This window comes from Rana temporaria, chromosome 1, assembly GCF_905171775.1.
Source record: "Rana temporaria chromosome 1, aRanTem1.1, whole genome shotgun sequence".
Classification (NCBI taxonomy): Eukaryota; Metazoa; Chordata; class Amphibia; order Anura; family Ranidae; genus Rana; species Rana temporaria.
Genome location: NC_053489.1, coordinates 123,991,922 through 124,008,688, shown reverse-complemented (window position 1 = coordinate 124,008,688; position 16,767 = coordinate 123,991,922). Strand labels below are relative to the sequence as shown.

At 40.5% G+C, this 16,767-nt stretch overlaps 1 protein-coding gene across 1 annotated transcript in view; it reads left to right on the top strand.

Annotated features, from left to right (window-relative positions):
• The window catches only part of MCTP1 (multiple C2 and transmembrane domain containing 1), a 1,082,102-nt gene that overhangs the window by 334,059 nt on the left and 731,276 nt on the right, over positions 1-16,767 (top strand). The window contains exon 2 of the mRNA XM_040342284.1: positions 7,193-7,307. Coding sequence (XP_040198218.1) covers positions 7,193-7,307 — 115 coding nt within the window. The remainder of the gene's footprint in view (positions 1-7,192; positions 7,308-16,767) is intronic.

Genomic DNA, 16,767 nt, shown 5'->3' with positions numbered 1-16,767 from the left:
TGATGAGCTGTGTTGCTTTTACGCCAAACATAACGTTTTGCATTGTTGCCAAAATTTCGATTTTGGTTTCATCTGACCAGAGCACCTTCTTCCACATGTTTGGTGTGTCTCCCAGGTGGCTTGTGGCAAACTTTAAACTACACTTTTTATGGATATCTTTAAGAAATGGCTTTCTTCGTGCCACTCTTCCATAAAGGTCAGATTTGTGCAGTATACGACTAATTGTTGTCCTATGGACAGAGTATCCCACCTCAGCTGTAGATCTCTGCAGTTCATTCAGAGTGATCATGGGCCTCTTGGCTGCATCTTTGATCAGTCTTCTCCTTGTATGAGCTGAAAGTTTAAAGGGACGGCCAGGTCTTTGCAGATTTGCAGTGGTCTGATACTCCTTCCATTTCAATATTATCGCTTGCACAGTGCTCCTTGGGATGTTTAAAGCTTGGGAAATCTTTTTGTATCCAAATCTGGCTTTAAACGTCTCCACAACAGTATCTCGGACCTGCCTGGTGTGTTCCTTGTTCTTTATGACGCTCTCTGCGCTTTAAACAGACCTCTGAGACTATCACAGTGCAGGTGCATTTATACAGAGACTTGATTACACACAGGTGGATTCTATTTATCATCATTAGTCATTTAGGTCAACATTGGATCATTCAGAGATCCTCACTGAACTTCTGGAGAGAGTTTGCTGCACTGAAAGTAAAGGGGCTGAATAATTTTGCACGCCCAATTTTTCAGTTTTTTATTTGTTAAAAAAGTTTGAAATATCCAATAAATTTCGTTCAACCTCATGATTGTGTCCCACTTGTTGTTGATTCTTCAAAAAAAATTACAGTTTTATATCTTTATGTTTGAAGCCTGAAATGTGGCAAAAGGTCGCAAAGTTCAAGGGGGCCGAATACTTTCGCAAGGCACTGTATGTTAACGAATTATGGCAAATAACACTTCTCTGTTTAATATCACTTTAATGTTCCCCTTTACCTCCTCCAACAGTTTGGTTATAAATTACAGAACATACTACACCATATGTCTTTCTTTATAAACTTAAAAAAAAAAATTACATCACTTCCCAATCATGCACACCACAGATTGCAACTATTTCAATTGAAATTGAAAGTCCACCACCAGACTGATCTTCGAGTAAGCACATGCATTTAATAACATTATTGTGTGGTTCACCTTCCAAAGCCCTGTGTAAGCTCTGTAACATCGCTAAGGTCTGGTGATTACTCAATACTTAGAGCTGCATTATGTGTAAAGGACAGAGTCCCATGCTCCCTCATACCCGCAAGTACCTAGACTGTGTCAGGGTAAGTAAGTATCTACATTGTAACTACACTGGAGGGAACAGCCTACCTGAATGGGCAAAGTACAGGTTTACTTGAAGTTTTAATGGCCAGTTAATTTACCTTAAAGGCTAAGTACATCTTTCTTCACCTTTTTTGTACTTATTTTGCAAAAATAAAACAGCTTTCAATTAATTCTACACAGGCTTACCTCACTCTCTTCATAGCTGTTTACAATCCCTGCTCGATTACTTCTGCCTTACTTCCTGGACAGACTTTAGGTCATGGCATAGGAAGAGTTGATCAGCTGAAGGTAAATTATGTAGGGTGTATGCTAATGAGATCAGCTGGTCAACTCCTTCCTGTGCCGTGACTTAAAGTCTGTCCAGGAAGCAAAGCAGAAATAATCAAGCAGGGGTTTTAAACAGCTATGAAGAGAGTGTAGTAAGTCTGTGTAGAATTAATTGAAAGCTGTTTTATTTTTGCAAAATAAGTACATTAATGCTATATTGGTACATAGGGGAGATGGGATAAGAAAAAAAAGGTGAGTTTTCTGATTTCACAAGATGTGTTTCTGGGTTGTCTTGACTGTGAAATACTTCTGCTCCTTTTTTTTGCAAGTAATAGTAATGAGATTCCATTAAAAATGAGGAAGGGGGGGCTGGGAATTCTTGACTTTCTGCTTCACATGCTGGGGTATTTGGTGTTTCCAGTAGACAAGATTAATAGCAGCAAGGATTTAAGGGTAGGCTAAATTGATGCAAAACAGCTATTCCAGAATGGAAGCCCTGATCAGCCAACAGGTGGTCCCTCTATGCATTTCAGTACATCATTTTCTGTTTATAATTTTAAATGGAGGGTGTGTGGACCTCTGAAAAGGAGAACTTTCAAGTCTCTTTTATTGTGTAAAAGTAATAAAAGCATAAGAGCAGAACATTGCACATAATAGGAAATAGTATTGGTTTCACTAGAATGGATCGCAGTAATAAACAGGGTTTATAAGGCTGAGAAGACTATCGTAAAATGCAAGCTATAACCTAATCTTACTCCAATATTGCATATTCAAACTGATCATTTCAGAAGGTCTTTAAAACCTGAGTTCAGTTAGCAAAACATTCCATCATCATCCATAAACCGATCAATGTGTGATAATGATCTTTATTACTTGATTGATTATTTTCCCTGATGAGTACTATGGAAAAGTTGTTCTAACATGTTTAGTGATTTTACCTATGGAATCGTTACAGTAAAATGGCCAATTTTCTGTTCACATCAGACAATTAAATGCCAAATGTTTTACAAATAAGCAGTTTTTTCTGAGCGCAGCTGTCTGACCCTGAAGAGTTTAATATTTTCTAATTAAGCAGTTCAGAAGCTCCATCAATATGTCATTGAACCGTCTATAAGATAATTAAAACTGTTAATGGCGCTGCTTGCTAATGCACTTGAGGAATAACTACTGTCAAACTTATATTTTATGGCTTTCAAAGGACCAACCACTGATTGAAAGTAGAAGTTAATTGACAGAAACAAGTACAACTGAAAATCCTGGAAAGAAAACCATGAGCAATGTTCCAAGAGATTCAGTATGGTTTTGGTGCCATATCTTATGCCGCGTACACACGATCATTTTTCGGCATTTAAAAAACAACGTTTTTCAGCATCTAGAAAAAACGTTGTTTTTTCCAACCTAATCATTAAAACGACGTTGCCCACACACGATCGTTTAAAAAAAAATGCTCTAGCAAAGCGCGGTGACGTACAACGCGTACGGCGGCACTATAAAGGGAAAGTTCCATGCGGAATAGCGCCACCCTTGGGGCTGCTTTAGCTGATTCCTTGTTAGTAAAAGACGATTCACGCTTTTCTGTCTGTTACAGCGTGATGAATGTGCTTACTCCATTACGATCGGTAGTTTTACCAGAACGAGTGCTCCCGTCTCATAACTTGCTTCTGAGCATACGTGGGTTTTTAACGTAGTTTTAGCCCACACACGATCATTTTTTACAACCCGAAAAACGATATTGTTTAAAACGTTGTTAAAAAATGCAGCGTGTTCGAATTTTGTTTTTTGTCGTTTTTCAGAACCCGAAAAATTATGTGATCATTTTAAATGACATTTTTTAAAAACTTCGTTTTTTTCAACCCGAAAAATGTGTGTATGCGGCATTAGCTGCATTACTTTTCTTTTACCATCTCTTTTGTTGTTGAAATTTGCAATTTGTTAATGATCTATTCTTGCCTGCAGAACCAATATTATTTCAGAAAACTTTCACTGAGGAATTAGAGAATATATCACGTGAGCTGGCATATATGTCAGACTACTTTTTACCATAAAAAAACCTGTATGGAAGAAAAGTCTTTCAATACTTTTCTCCCCCACACCTTTGATCTCCTGTCTGATGTAAGATACCAGTGGCGGCCGGTGCTTAATTTATTGGGAGGGGGGTGGAAAGTTAACACCAGCCCCCTGGAGACGGCCGGGAATGCGGCAATCGCACCCCTCTTGCAGATGGATGTGAATTTGGCTATTGTCACACAAGTGGGTGAGTCGGAGTACAGTGCTCTGCGCCCAGAGCCCATCCTTTTTGTAGCAAATTAGAGCCTCAGGCTCTAACCATGTGCTTAAAAAAACTATTGAAATCCATATGTCCGGCGCCTTGCATGTAGATTAGGGGGCCGGATGCATGTATGGATGGGAGGGGGGTTTTCAGTTGTCTTGCATGAGCTGCCACCACTGTAAGATACCACTGGCTGAGAATTTTTTTAAATCTGACATTTCCGGGAGTGTCAAATACCTGGTGTCTCCCTACATGCACGGTTCCTGCCACTAACCCCTATATGACTACAGGACACAGTAACAATGTAGGGGCAGGTGGAAGGAACCATAGTGGAGAACCAGACATCTGACAAAAGTGTGTCTGATGAAGAAGATACTTATTTTGGCGTAATCTAGTAAATACAGAGGTGATTAATCCCGCCGAAAGGGACAGCATTGTATTTTTTTTTAAGAGACCTGACTGGCTCAAATTAAGCTAAACCTTTACTGAGAGAAATATGGTGCTGCCATCACTAATTTCCTTCTGAAAATACCAGCTGCCTGTCTTTTTCTAGCTCCGATATTTAAAGCCACTGACATGGCGCAAGCATGCAACCGTCAAAGTCATAGTCTAGGCAGAAGTCTCAATTTGTATTTAGTCTTTGATTTGAAAGTACTATGGACACTAGACTGAAGTAACAGCTAAACATCTTTGGGGCAGATTCACAAAGATCTGCCCCGGCGCAGCGTATCTGAGATACGCTACGCCGCCGTAACTTACTTTTTTTGTTTGAATCCTGGAAGAATTTGCGGCGTAAGTTACGGCGGTGTAGTGTATCTCTTGCGGCGTAACGGCGCCTAATTCAAATCGGCGAGTAGGGGGGCGTGTTTCATTTAAATGAAGCGCGTCCCCGCACCGAACGAACTGCGCATGCGCCGTCCCTAAATTTCCCGACTTGCATTGCGCTAAATGACATCGCAAGGTTTGTTTTGACGTGGACGTAAATTACGTCCATCCCAATTCACGGACGACTTACGCAAACGAATTTTTTTTTTTTTAATTAAACGCGGGAACGACTGCCATACTTAACATAGCAGGTTTAACTATAAGCCACCAAACAGCAGCTTTAACTATACGCCGGAAAAAGCCGACTTGAGACGACGTAAAAGAATGCGACGGCAGCTCGTACGTTCGTGGATCGTCGGAAATAGCTAATTTCCATACTCGACGCGAATTACGACGGGAACGCCACCCAGCGGACGCCGAAGAATTGCATCTTAGATCCGAAGGCGTACCAAGACGTACGCCTGTCGGATCTAACCCAGATGCCGTTGTATCTTGTTTTGAGGATTCAAAACAAAGATACGACACGGGAAATTTGAAAGTACGCCGGCGTATCAGTAGATACGCCGGCGTACTCGCTTTGTGGATCCGCCCATTTGTGTGTAAAGGCAGACTCTATATTTCTCAAAATCTGATTCATTTAAGTGTTGACTGACTCCAATGCATTTCACCAAAATGGTGAATAATGCTAAAATCGTTTCATAAGACACATCATATACAACTGAAGTGCTAATTAAACCAAAGCTTTAAATTTCATCATAAAGTGTAAGTGTACTGTTTCACAAAGAATGAAAAAATAAACTAACACTGTTCACCCTCCCCATCTTCCTGGTCCCCGTTTCATCGATCTCCACAGATGATTAGCTTTTACTGCCCACATAGCCATTGCAGGGGTTTTGGAATTTGAAAGCCACTGTCTTCTTCCTGTTCATTTCTTAGAGACAGATCAGATCAATTCTGATTGGTCAAAGCGGTCACATGCCAGTATGTGCCCAATCAGAATGCTCTGATCCGTTCCAGAAGAAGAATGTGACTTTTAGATTCCTGGAACTGCGGGAACACCTTGGGCAGTGAAAGCTATTCCTCCCTGGAGGTAAGTGCAGCAGGGACCTGGGTATTGAGGAGGGGTACAGTGATAGTTTAACTTTTTTTGTGATAAAGAGCACTTACATGACTGTGCACTGAATTTAGAAGTTAGTAAATATGTGGTGATACTGCCAGTCCAATGGTAACGCTATGCCAGCTTATCAATGCCTTTCTGCATGGTCACTTTGTCTTCACATGCTCTAGTTTTCAATGGGTGAGGCCTTGAACTTCCTCTTTCTCCCCGCAGCTAACCACCCCATGGGACACGTAAATACATTTAAAAAAATGTATATAAAGTAATATAACAAACGGTCCCTTGAAAGAATGCATGCTTGCTTGTATTAGCAACCTGGGTAAACAAGTCCAGACAAGCCCTGCCTAACTGTTAATATGCATTAACTCTGCCCCAAGCACTGAAAACATTATAAAGAATATTGTAGATTGTAATACAGGCTACTAATAAAAAACAGAAAGCATTGTTTCTATAACTTTTTTATTTTTAGATAGTTTTTTTTAATTAGTCACGTGACCATCAGAGCAAAAAATGTCTCTGGGCGGACCTGGACAAAAGACAACAAAACACACTGTAGGGATTTCACACACAAAGAACATGCTCTGCCCCCCTCCCCATGTTGTATTTTGACTACAGAACAAATGGCTAATGATCATGTGACTGACCAATAAAAGATCAATATCTCTGTATTTACAGCCATTCTAATGATGTGATATTTGGACCACAATTTTAGGGTCCTAAACACTATAGATATGTTGAGGCATTTCCAAATGGTTTTAAATTAAAGGGGTTGTAAAGGAAAAAAATGTTTTCCCTAAATAGCTTCCTTTACCTTAGTGCAGTCCTCCTTCACTTACCTCAGCCTTCGATTTTGCTTTTAAATGTCATTATTTCTTCTGAGAAATACTCACTTTATGTTATTCTGTCTGTAACTACACGCAGTAATGCAAGGCTTTCTCCCTGGTGTGGAGAAAGCCTCTTGAGGGGGGAGGGGGCGAGCAGGAGTGTCAGGACGCCCACTAACACACAGCTCCTTTCTATATCTGCAAAGTAGAGAGTGTCCTGACCCTCCTGTTCGCCCCCTCCCCCCTCAAGAGGCTTTCTCCACACCAGGGAGAAAGCCTTGCATTACGATGTGTAGTTACAGACAGAAGAACAGGAAGTGAGGATTTCTCAGAAAGAAATAAGGATATTTAAAAGCAAAATCGAAGGATGAGGTAAGTGAAGGAGGACTGCACTAAGGTAAAGGAAGCTATTTAGGGAAAACAAATGTTTCCTTTACAACCCCTTTAACTTTAAATATCATATTTCATTTATCAGAGTTCCTATTTAACTATTTTTTTACTATTTCCTTTGCTTAAATAAAAAAAAATCATAGTTAAAAAATACATAAAGTTAACATTCTTTTCTTTTCTTGTCTTCAGAAAATCAACAATGTGGTGACCAGTAATGCAGACGTTTTACTCCCTAGTCTCGGAATGTACCTATTGGATGTAACTTTAAAAAGAGGAAATAACTTAGCAGCTCGTGATCGAGGAGGTATAGTACCAAGTTTCCGTATTAATCAGTAAAATATATTTTAGAAGAATTTCAGCCAAAATGTTTCTTTAAATAATTTGGGGCAAATGTTAAGACATTTGTCTGGACTTTATTCTTGTGTGTCCCCTTTGAGGAAATTGGGGAGTTTAAATGAACTGGGGGGAATCTCCCTAAGGGGGACCTAGCTGACAGTGAACACGTTACAGGTTTTCTACCAACCTTCCCCACTCTTGATTTGTTGCGCTCTGTGGGGTTAATTTCCTAAAGCCCAATAGGCTGTTCGTTTACTAAATAACTTAGTAAATTATGTGATGTTCTGCTGACTTTCATCTTCTAATCATTTGCAAGCACAAAAAGAGCCCCCAATGAATGCTCACTTCCTGTTCTAGTGTCCTAGTGTTCATACAGGAATTGTAGGTACATTTTCCAGGAAAAATAGAAAGTGGCTACACACCGCTGACTTGATTTGAAAAAAGTCCTTTATTTCTCAATGATGGGACAAACAGCACAGGGACGTGACTAGCTGTTAACACATTTCACACAATGAAGTGCTTAATCATAACGGAGAAATAAAATACCTTTATTCTAATCAAGTCAGCGGTGTGTGGCCACGTTTTGTAATTCCTGATAAACACAGTGGCGAGCCGGTGTTTCATCAGAATTGGCGACCCATCAGAAATTGTAATGGAAGTGACGTTCCTTTCGCCGCCATCTTGCTACACCCCACACTCGGCCACAGTAAACATACAGTGAGAAGGTGGAAAGAAGACATCTTGTTACATCCAACTAGTTTTACATTTCATTGTTATTTTTAACAGTAAACTCAGCTTATACCGTGAAATGCAGTATTTTCAATTCCATCAGACTGTTTACATGTTGATTTTTTAAAGCAGCGGTGTTCTGTCAGATTAAAAACCTGTGAGGCCAGAAGGCTTGCCGCTGCTTTCAAAAATCAACATCTAAACACGTCTGATGGAATTGTAAATACTGTATTTCACGGTATAAGCCGAGTCTACTGTTAAAAATAACAGTGAAATGTATAAATCTGTTGGGTGTAACAAGATGTCCGCTTCCCACCTTCTCACTGTATGTTTACTGTGGCCGAGTGCAGGGTGTAGCAAGATGGCCGCGACGGAATGTCACTTCAGTTACATATTCTGACGGGTCACCTAATCTGATAAAACACCGGGGCTAGCACCTGCCTGGGATTTAAGTGAAGTACATACACCTAAGCAGCACATTGTTAGTTGATTACGGTAAATTTTCCAAAAGACACACAAAAACAACAATAGAATTAAAAGGAGTTTTTACCTTTCCTTACTCCCAAACAAACGAAAAAACAATCAATAAAACGTTATGGCTAAAGTTCCACTTTAGGGGAAATGAAGATTTAAATGCCAAATTAAAGAAACTTTTGTAAATTACCATTAGCATTGTTCTCAAGCTGGCAACATAAATATTACTTGGCTGTCATGCTGACTCTGCATTATGATCACTTAAATCTGTATCACTTTTTATCTGCAGTCATTGTAAAGCATGCCAGATAAATACTTAAGAATTATCACTGACAACTTACTAGAACACGAATACATTGTTATAAAGTAATAGCAACATTCATTTATCACTTTGTGGCGACCATGTTAATACTTACACTTTTCTCTGCTTTGGTCATGCTAAAGGCTTTGCTATAAAGCTGTGTAGCTTTAAAGAGCTTTGAGGATTTTGAAAGGAAGATTTGTGCCAATAATTACCTTTTTTTACCATTCACTGTATTGGACACTGTATGTCTCTTTGTTTTAACATTCAATATAAATGCAACTTTTAAACTGATATAATCCCAATCATTAAAATCAGCTTTAACGTAATAATGCACTTTCAAAAGTATTTTTTCAATATATTTAATATTGCAAATGCTACCTGTTATGAACTGACAGACAACAATCTACACCAGTCTCCCAATCCTGCCTGTTCCTGTGTCCCCCTTAATCTGCTGATCCATGATACCGCGGTCAGGTTATGTGCCTCTGTCATCCCGCTGCTCTCCTCTCTCCCCCTCTCCCCCTCCCTCCCTGCCTATCAGCTCCTGTGTGTGTGTTAGCTGTCTCTCCCCCCCCCTCCCCTCCTGCCGCTATAAGTAATTGGCAATAATGTTAAAAAAAGATTACTGTCAGTCCCTCTGTTCTAGCAAGCCATACTACATTGTGTACCAGGTGAAAAATGGGAGACAAAATTAGTAAATATCGAGTTTCTTCTATTACATCCTTTGCACAGTATAGTGCTGCTACAGTGGCTGTTGGGACATCTAGATGAAATGTATATACTTTGCGTGTTTTCATGAGTTTTTACAAGTGTTGCTTCAAAAGTCCTAAACATTGTAGTACTAGGATGGTAACAATGTTAATTAGAGTAAAGGTGTTCTAGAGCATCAGTGTGTCCTATATGATTATCTGCACCAGGGTAGGAACCAGTGGCGGCTGGTGAAGTTTTAGGATGGGGGGGGCGCAAGACCCCACCCCTCCACGTTTGGCCCCTCCCACTTCTCGCATGCCACACTCCCTATACCCCAGCAGGTTATAATATAAGGCTCCGAGGTGGATGGGTGTGGTACCCATCCACCTCGAAGCCTTATATTATAACCTGCTGGGACTTGTAGTGCTCCATCTTCTCCTGGGGCTCAGGTGCATGCAATCCACCATCTATGGGACTACAAGTCTCAGCAGTGAGAGAAAAACTGGACAAAGATGGTGGATTGCATGCACCTGAGCCCCAGGAGAAGATGTTTTTTTTTTTCTTAAAGGGGCCATTTAAATTTTTTTATATTTATATGACTACAGGAAGGGGGGGGGGCGTCGCCCGGGCGCCCCCTATGGACGGGCCACCACTGGGCTTTGGCCATTGAAGATGTGTGTGGCTAGGACGACATATTGTGATGACTACCCATTACTTTCTTATGTGTATCTATGTAAAAAAAACAAGGAAAGAAACTGCGCTAGGAAAATTGGCAAACAGATATTGTCACAAAAAAATGCCTGAAGCTCTGGTTATAAGCAGCAACTAACCTGAAAACATAGATCAGTGAATAGACAATAAAAAATATATAGTTGCGCTAATCCTCAAATTACATTAAATAAAATAATATAACATATTAACAGTGAGTTATCCTGACAAATGCCTACTGCCAGAATCCCCAAAAATGTAATCCGGTGCCACACAATCCAAACTCATGAATTGGTATAAGAAAAAATATATAAAAATATTGTGATGAAATTATATAAACAGTGTATATTGATTACCTTAGAATCAAATCAAGAAGTGCAATAAATAGGTGAATCATAAAGTACACGAATAATATTCCAAGTGCGCCATCAATAGAGTGACCACATATGATAAATTCATAAATTGCAAAAATTGTACATATATTGCAGCAATAAGTCCACACCCGTGAAGATATCCAAGTAACAATCAGCTTCTCCGCTGAGTGATTGACAGCCGAAGTGCAACCCACCACCATATGATAAGTAGATCTGCTTACCAGAGCGACTTGGTCCCCTATGACAGAGGACCCATAACCACATATATTGAATCCCAGTTGAATAATAATAGCCCCTGTGTTCACAGCCTCATCGATCAGCACATTTCACAGCGTTAATTATTGATGGACCAATTGTCGGGTTGACTTGAGATGTCACATGACCTGACCCGTTCCTTGCTTCTACACCTTCCTCAGGGAGTCGAAGATGGAGGGTGTTGGTGTGTATCACAAGCCTTTGTGATCGCTTGCTAGGAGGAGAAGTGCAGTGTGTAGGGTGGTGGGCACAGGTGCCCACCACCCTACACACTGCACTTCTCCTCCCAGAAAGAAACTATATTATAACCTGCTGGGACTTGTAGTGCTCCATCTTCTCCTGGGGCTCAGGTGCATGCAATCCACCATCTATGGGACTACAAGTCCCAGCAGTGAGAGAAAAACTGGACAAAGATGGTGGATTGCATGCACCTGAGCCCCAGGAGAAGATGGAGAACTACAAGTCCCAGCAGGTTATAACATAAGGCTCCGAGGTGGATGGGTGTGGACACCCATCCACCTCGGAGCCTTATATTATAACCTGCTGGGACTTGTAGTGCTCCATCTTCTTCTGGGGCTCAGGTGTATGCAATCCACCATCTATGGGACTACAAGTCCCAGCAGTGAGAGAAAAACTGGACAAAGATGGTGGATTGCATGCACCTGAGCCCCAGGAGAAGATGTTTTTTTTTTCTTAAAGGGGCCATTTAAAAAAAAAAATCCTATTTGTAACTACAGGAGGGGGGGTCGGCCCCCGGGTGCCCCCTATGGACGGGCCACCACTGGGCTTTGGCCATTCAAGATGTGTGTGGCTAGGACGACATATTGTGATAACTGCCCATTACTTTCTTATGTGTATCTATGTAAGAAAACAAGGAAAGAAACTGCGCTAGGAAAATTGGCAAACAGATATTGTCACAAAAAAATGCCTGAAGCTCTGGTTATAAGCAGCAACTAACCTGAAAACATAGATCAGTGAATAGACAACAAAAAATATATAGTTGCGCTAATCCTCAAATTACATAAATAAAATAATATAACAAATTAACAGTGAGTTATCCTGACAAATGCCTACTGCCAGAATCCCAAAAAATGTAATCCGCTGCCACACAATCCAAACTCATGAATTGTAGTTACACACACATTTTTTTTTTAAAAAGGCCCCTTTAAGAAAAAAAAAAAAAAACATCTTCTCCTGGGGCTCAGGTGCATGCAATCCACCATCTTTGTCCAGTTTTTCTCTCACTGCTGGGACTTGTAGTCCCATAGATGGTGGATTGCATGCACCTGAGCCCCAGAAGAAGATGGAGCACTACAAGTCCCAGCAGGTTATAATATAAGGCAATACAATATCTGTTTGCCAATTTTCCTAGCGCAGTTTCTTTCCTTGTTTTCTTACATAGATACACATAAGAAAGTAATGGGCAGTCATCACAATATGTCGTCCTAGCCACACACATCTTGAATGGCCAAAGCCCAGTGGTGGCCCGTCCATAGGGGGCACTCGGGGGCCGACCCCCCTCCTGTAGTTACAAATAGGATTTTTTTTTTTTAAATGGCCCCTTTAAGAAAAAAAAAACATCTTCTCCTGGGGCTCAGGTGCATGCAATCCACCATCTTTGTCCAGTTTTTCTCTCACTGCTGGGACTTGTAGTCCCATAGATGGTGGATTGCATGCACCTGAGCCCCAGAAGAAGATGGAGCACTACAAGTCCCAGCAGGTTATAATATAAGGCTCCGAGGTGGATGGGTGTCCACACCCATTCACCTCGGAGCCTTATGTTATAACCTGCTGGGGCTTGTAGTTCTCCATCTTCTCCTGGGGCTCAGGTGCATGCAATCCACCATCTTTGTCCAGTTTTTCTCTCACTGCTGGGACTTGTAGTCCCATAGATGGTGGATTGCATGCACCTGAGCCCCAGGAGAAGATGGAGCACTACAAGTCCCAGCATGTTATAATATAAGGCTCCGAGGTGGATGGGTGTCCAACTACAAGTCCCAGCAGGTTGTAACATAAGGCTCCGAGGTGAATGGGTGTAGATCAGGTTAAGTTGGCCCAAGAAGTGTTTTAGTTATGGTCACTTACTGCCTGGTCAGGAAGATGCACCCCTTGCACAAATATACATCTAAATCAGGAGTCAGTGGAGGACCTATGTCCAGAAAACTGCACAGACCATCTAAAAGTACTTGGGGATCAGGGTGGGATGTGTGATGTGGGATCTAGCAAGGAGAAATAACGTCATCTACACCAGGCCTGGCCAACTCTTCTTACCTTGCTTGCAGCATCTCCGCTCGGGCCATGCAAAGAACGGTGCTGCCAACATGACGTCACTTCCGGTTTTCGTCTATACAACAAAACCCGGAAGTAACAGCCAAAATAATGCTCCCGCCCGTGCCTGGCGCCCATAGTGAATCCAAGGGGCGGAAATTGAATTGCGCCGCAAGGCGGGTTAAAAGCCCGCAAATGAAGTGCCACCTCTGCAATCTCGTGATTGCATTGATGTGGTGCTTCCCATAGGGCACTGGTGTCCGGCGCTTAAGTGCACTTAGTTAAAGGGGCCATTTAAAAAAAAACTAATATTTTTTTGTGACTACAGTAGGGGGGGGGGGGGGGGGGCATATCCATGGGTTTTTGCCCGAAGGGTGTTGGACCTGAAATTGTTCTACATACAGACGGCAGAACTTTTTCAGCCAACATACACAAAATGATATGTTTTTTCTGCTCTTTAGCACCACCCTTTGGGCAACTTCCGCTAATGTTGTCTTATGGTTAGCATTGGTTCGGAGCATGCATGTTTGTACTTTGGATTTTAGTCCAATGGACTTGTGTACACACAATTGGGTAATCCGATGGAACACATTTGTTGTCAGACAATTTGAGAGCATGGCTATCTAACATTTGTTGTCGGAAATTCCAACAACAATTGTCCGATGAAGTATACAAACGGTCGGATTATCTGACAAAACACGTCCATCACACAATTGTTGTCGGAATGTCCGATCGTGTGTACGGGCCTTTACACTCCAAAAAGCAGTTCTACCCTCCCTCACACAATAGCAAAGATACATGCATTATACCATTCAGACTTTTATACTAATATATGAGAATGGCCTATTGGTTGAAATGCATTGGGGGCGAAGCTTGTGCTGGCGTCATTACACCAGGCTGGAGCTAGCAGTGGTGGTGGCTGTGTTTACTAGGGATGAGCTTTTTTTTATTTTATTTTTTAATGCCGCTGCATCAACATGCATGGTGCTTTTGTTAGCATGCATTTTTATTTTTGTGATTTTTTTTTTATTTACACACACACACACACAATATATATATATATATATATTTATGTGTGTGTGTGGGTAAATAAAAAAAAAATCACAAAAATAAAAATGCATGCTAACAAAAGCACCATGCATGTTGATGCAGCGGCATTAAAAAATAAAATAAAATAAAAAGCCCATGCACTTTGGTGCTATTGAGGGGTGGCAGGCAGTTCATTCTCAAACCCCCCTGGCGGTATTCCCGAGTCTGACTCGGGGTTACATTTTTCTGCTGCGATCGGTAACCCCGAGTCAGACTCGGGGCTCGCCTCGCAGAATCCACAGGCTTGGTTTACTTACCTTGTCCCTGGGTCCTCGCTCGATTCACACAGTGCCTCTGTGTGCCGCCGATCTCCGTTCCCTGCGACGTTACGACGCACGGGGGCGGAGAACGGCGCCAAATTCAAAAAGGTAAACAAACACCTTACATACAGTATACTGTAATCTTATTGATTACAGTACTGTATGTAAAAAAATATACACCTCCCTTGTCCCTAGTGGTCTTCCCAGTGTCCTGCATGTTCTTTTATATAATAAAAACTGTTCTTTCTGCCTGCAAACTGTAGATTGTCCATAGCAACCAAAAGTGTCCCTTTATGTCAAAAATGGTTTTAGAGCAGCTAGAAAACAGCGATAATAAATTATAATCACTTGCAGAATTGTGCGATAGCGATTTGTGGGGAAATTCGTCATAAAAAAATAATAAGTAATAAGTAATGACAGCGACAATTCTGCAACTGAGCAAATTTCAGTGATTTTGAGTTGATTACATTATTGAATAATTTTTATTATAATTATATTATTATTTGTTATAATTATTCATAATTATTTATTATATTATAATTTATAATTTTGTTTTTAAAAAAATGTCATACCCGGGATGCCTATTAGACTCTTGTTTGGACAGATTTAAGTGAGTTATTCCGAATACCGCGTACAGACAGTCGTTTTTTTTGTTGATGAAAAAAAAAGAAATTTTTTGTGAAGTAAAAAAACTACGTTTTTGAAACTTCATTTTAAAAAACAACGTTGCTTGCACACCATCGTTTTTTCAAAATGCTCTAGCAAAGCGCAGTTACGTTCAGCACTCTTTTCCGTTGAAGCTCGCTTCATAACTTGCTTCTGAGCATGCGCGGGTTTAAAAACGTTGTTTTAAATGTCGTTTTAGCTACACACAGTGATTTTCTGTGACACAAAAAACGACGTTTTGAAAAACGACACAAAAAATTAAAGCATGGTCGAATTTTTTTTTGTCGTTTTTCAGAAGGCATAAAACTACATTTTCCCCACACACGGTCATGTGAAGTTGAACCTTTAAAACACAGTCAGGAGGCCGAGGGGCACCAAAAAACCCACATTTTCAAAAAATCATTTGTCATTGGCACAGAAAGTGAATTGCAATCTTCTGAACAGATGAACACAGACAGCAAAACAAATGTTACAGGGGTGATAACCCTTCTCTATGTTTTCCAAAACGCTTAAAAAATTGATTTTTTGGCTGGAGCTACACTTTAAAAATGTACCAGTTCAAAATTACAAACAGATTATACTTAACAACAAACCTACACTCCCTATCTTGTTTGTACCACCTGTATACTGCTGTTAAAAGTATATAGGGCCAAAGGGGATTGTAATGACCTGGGGGGAGGGGGGGCGGGGAAACCCATGCTATTTTTCTCAATGATTTTCATCCATATTGCAGACATTACATTAAAGCCGCAAGCAGTTTTAAATGACTTTTTTCTTATAGTAACACCCAGCAGGTACGATATTTAAAGGAATTTTTCTATTTTTTTTTTCACTTTAAGCATCATTAAAATCACTGCTCCAGAAAAAACGATCGTTTTTAAAACTTTTTTTTCCATTGATACATGTTCCCTGGGGCAAGACCCCGGTTCTCAAACCCGTTTTACGACAATAACTTGCATATTAGGCTTTAACCACTTCATTACTGGGCACTTAAACCCCCTTCGTGCCCAGACCAATTTTCATCTTTCAGCGCTGACACATTTTGAATGACAATTGCACGGTCATACAACACTGTACCCAAATTATATTTTTATCATTTTTTTCCCACAAATAGAGCTTTCTTTTGGTGGTATTTGATCACCTCTGCGATTTTTATTTTTTGCGCTATAAACATAAAAAAACAGAACATTTTGAAAAAAAACACAATATTTTTTACTTTTTGTTATAATAATATCCCATTAAAAAAAAAAAAAAAAAAATTCCCTCGGTTTAAGCCGATACGTATTCTTCTACATATTTTTGTTAAAAAAAACCGCAATAAGCGTATATTGATTGGTTTGCGCAAAAGTTATAGCGCCTACAAAATAGGGGATAGATTTATGATTTTTTTTTTTTATTATTTTTTACTAGCAATGGCTGCGATTTGCAATTTTTTTCTCAGGCCTGCGATATTGCGACGGACATGTGCTATAAAAATGCACTAATTACTGTATAAATGTGACTGACAGTGAAGGGGTTAACACTAGGGGGTGAGGAAGGGGTTAAATGTATTCCCCCATTGTGTTCTTACTGTGTGGGGGGAGGGGACTGTCTGGGGGAGGTGACCGATGA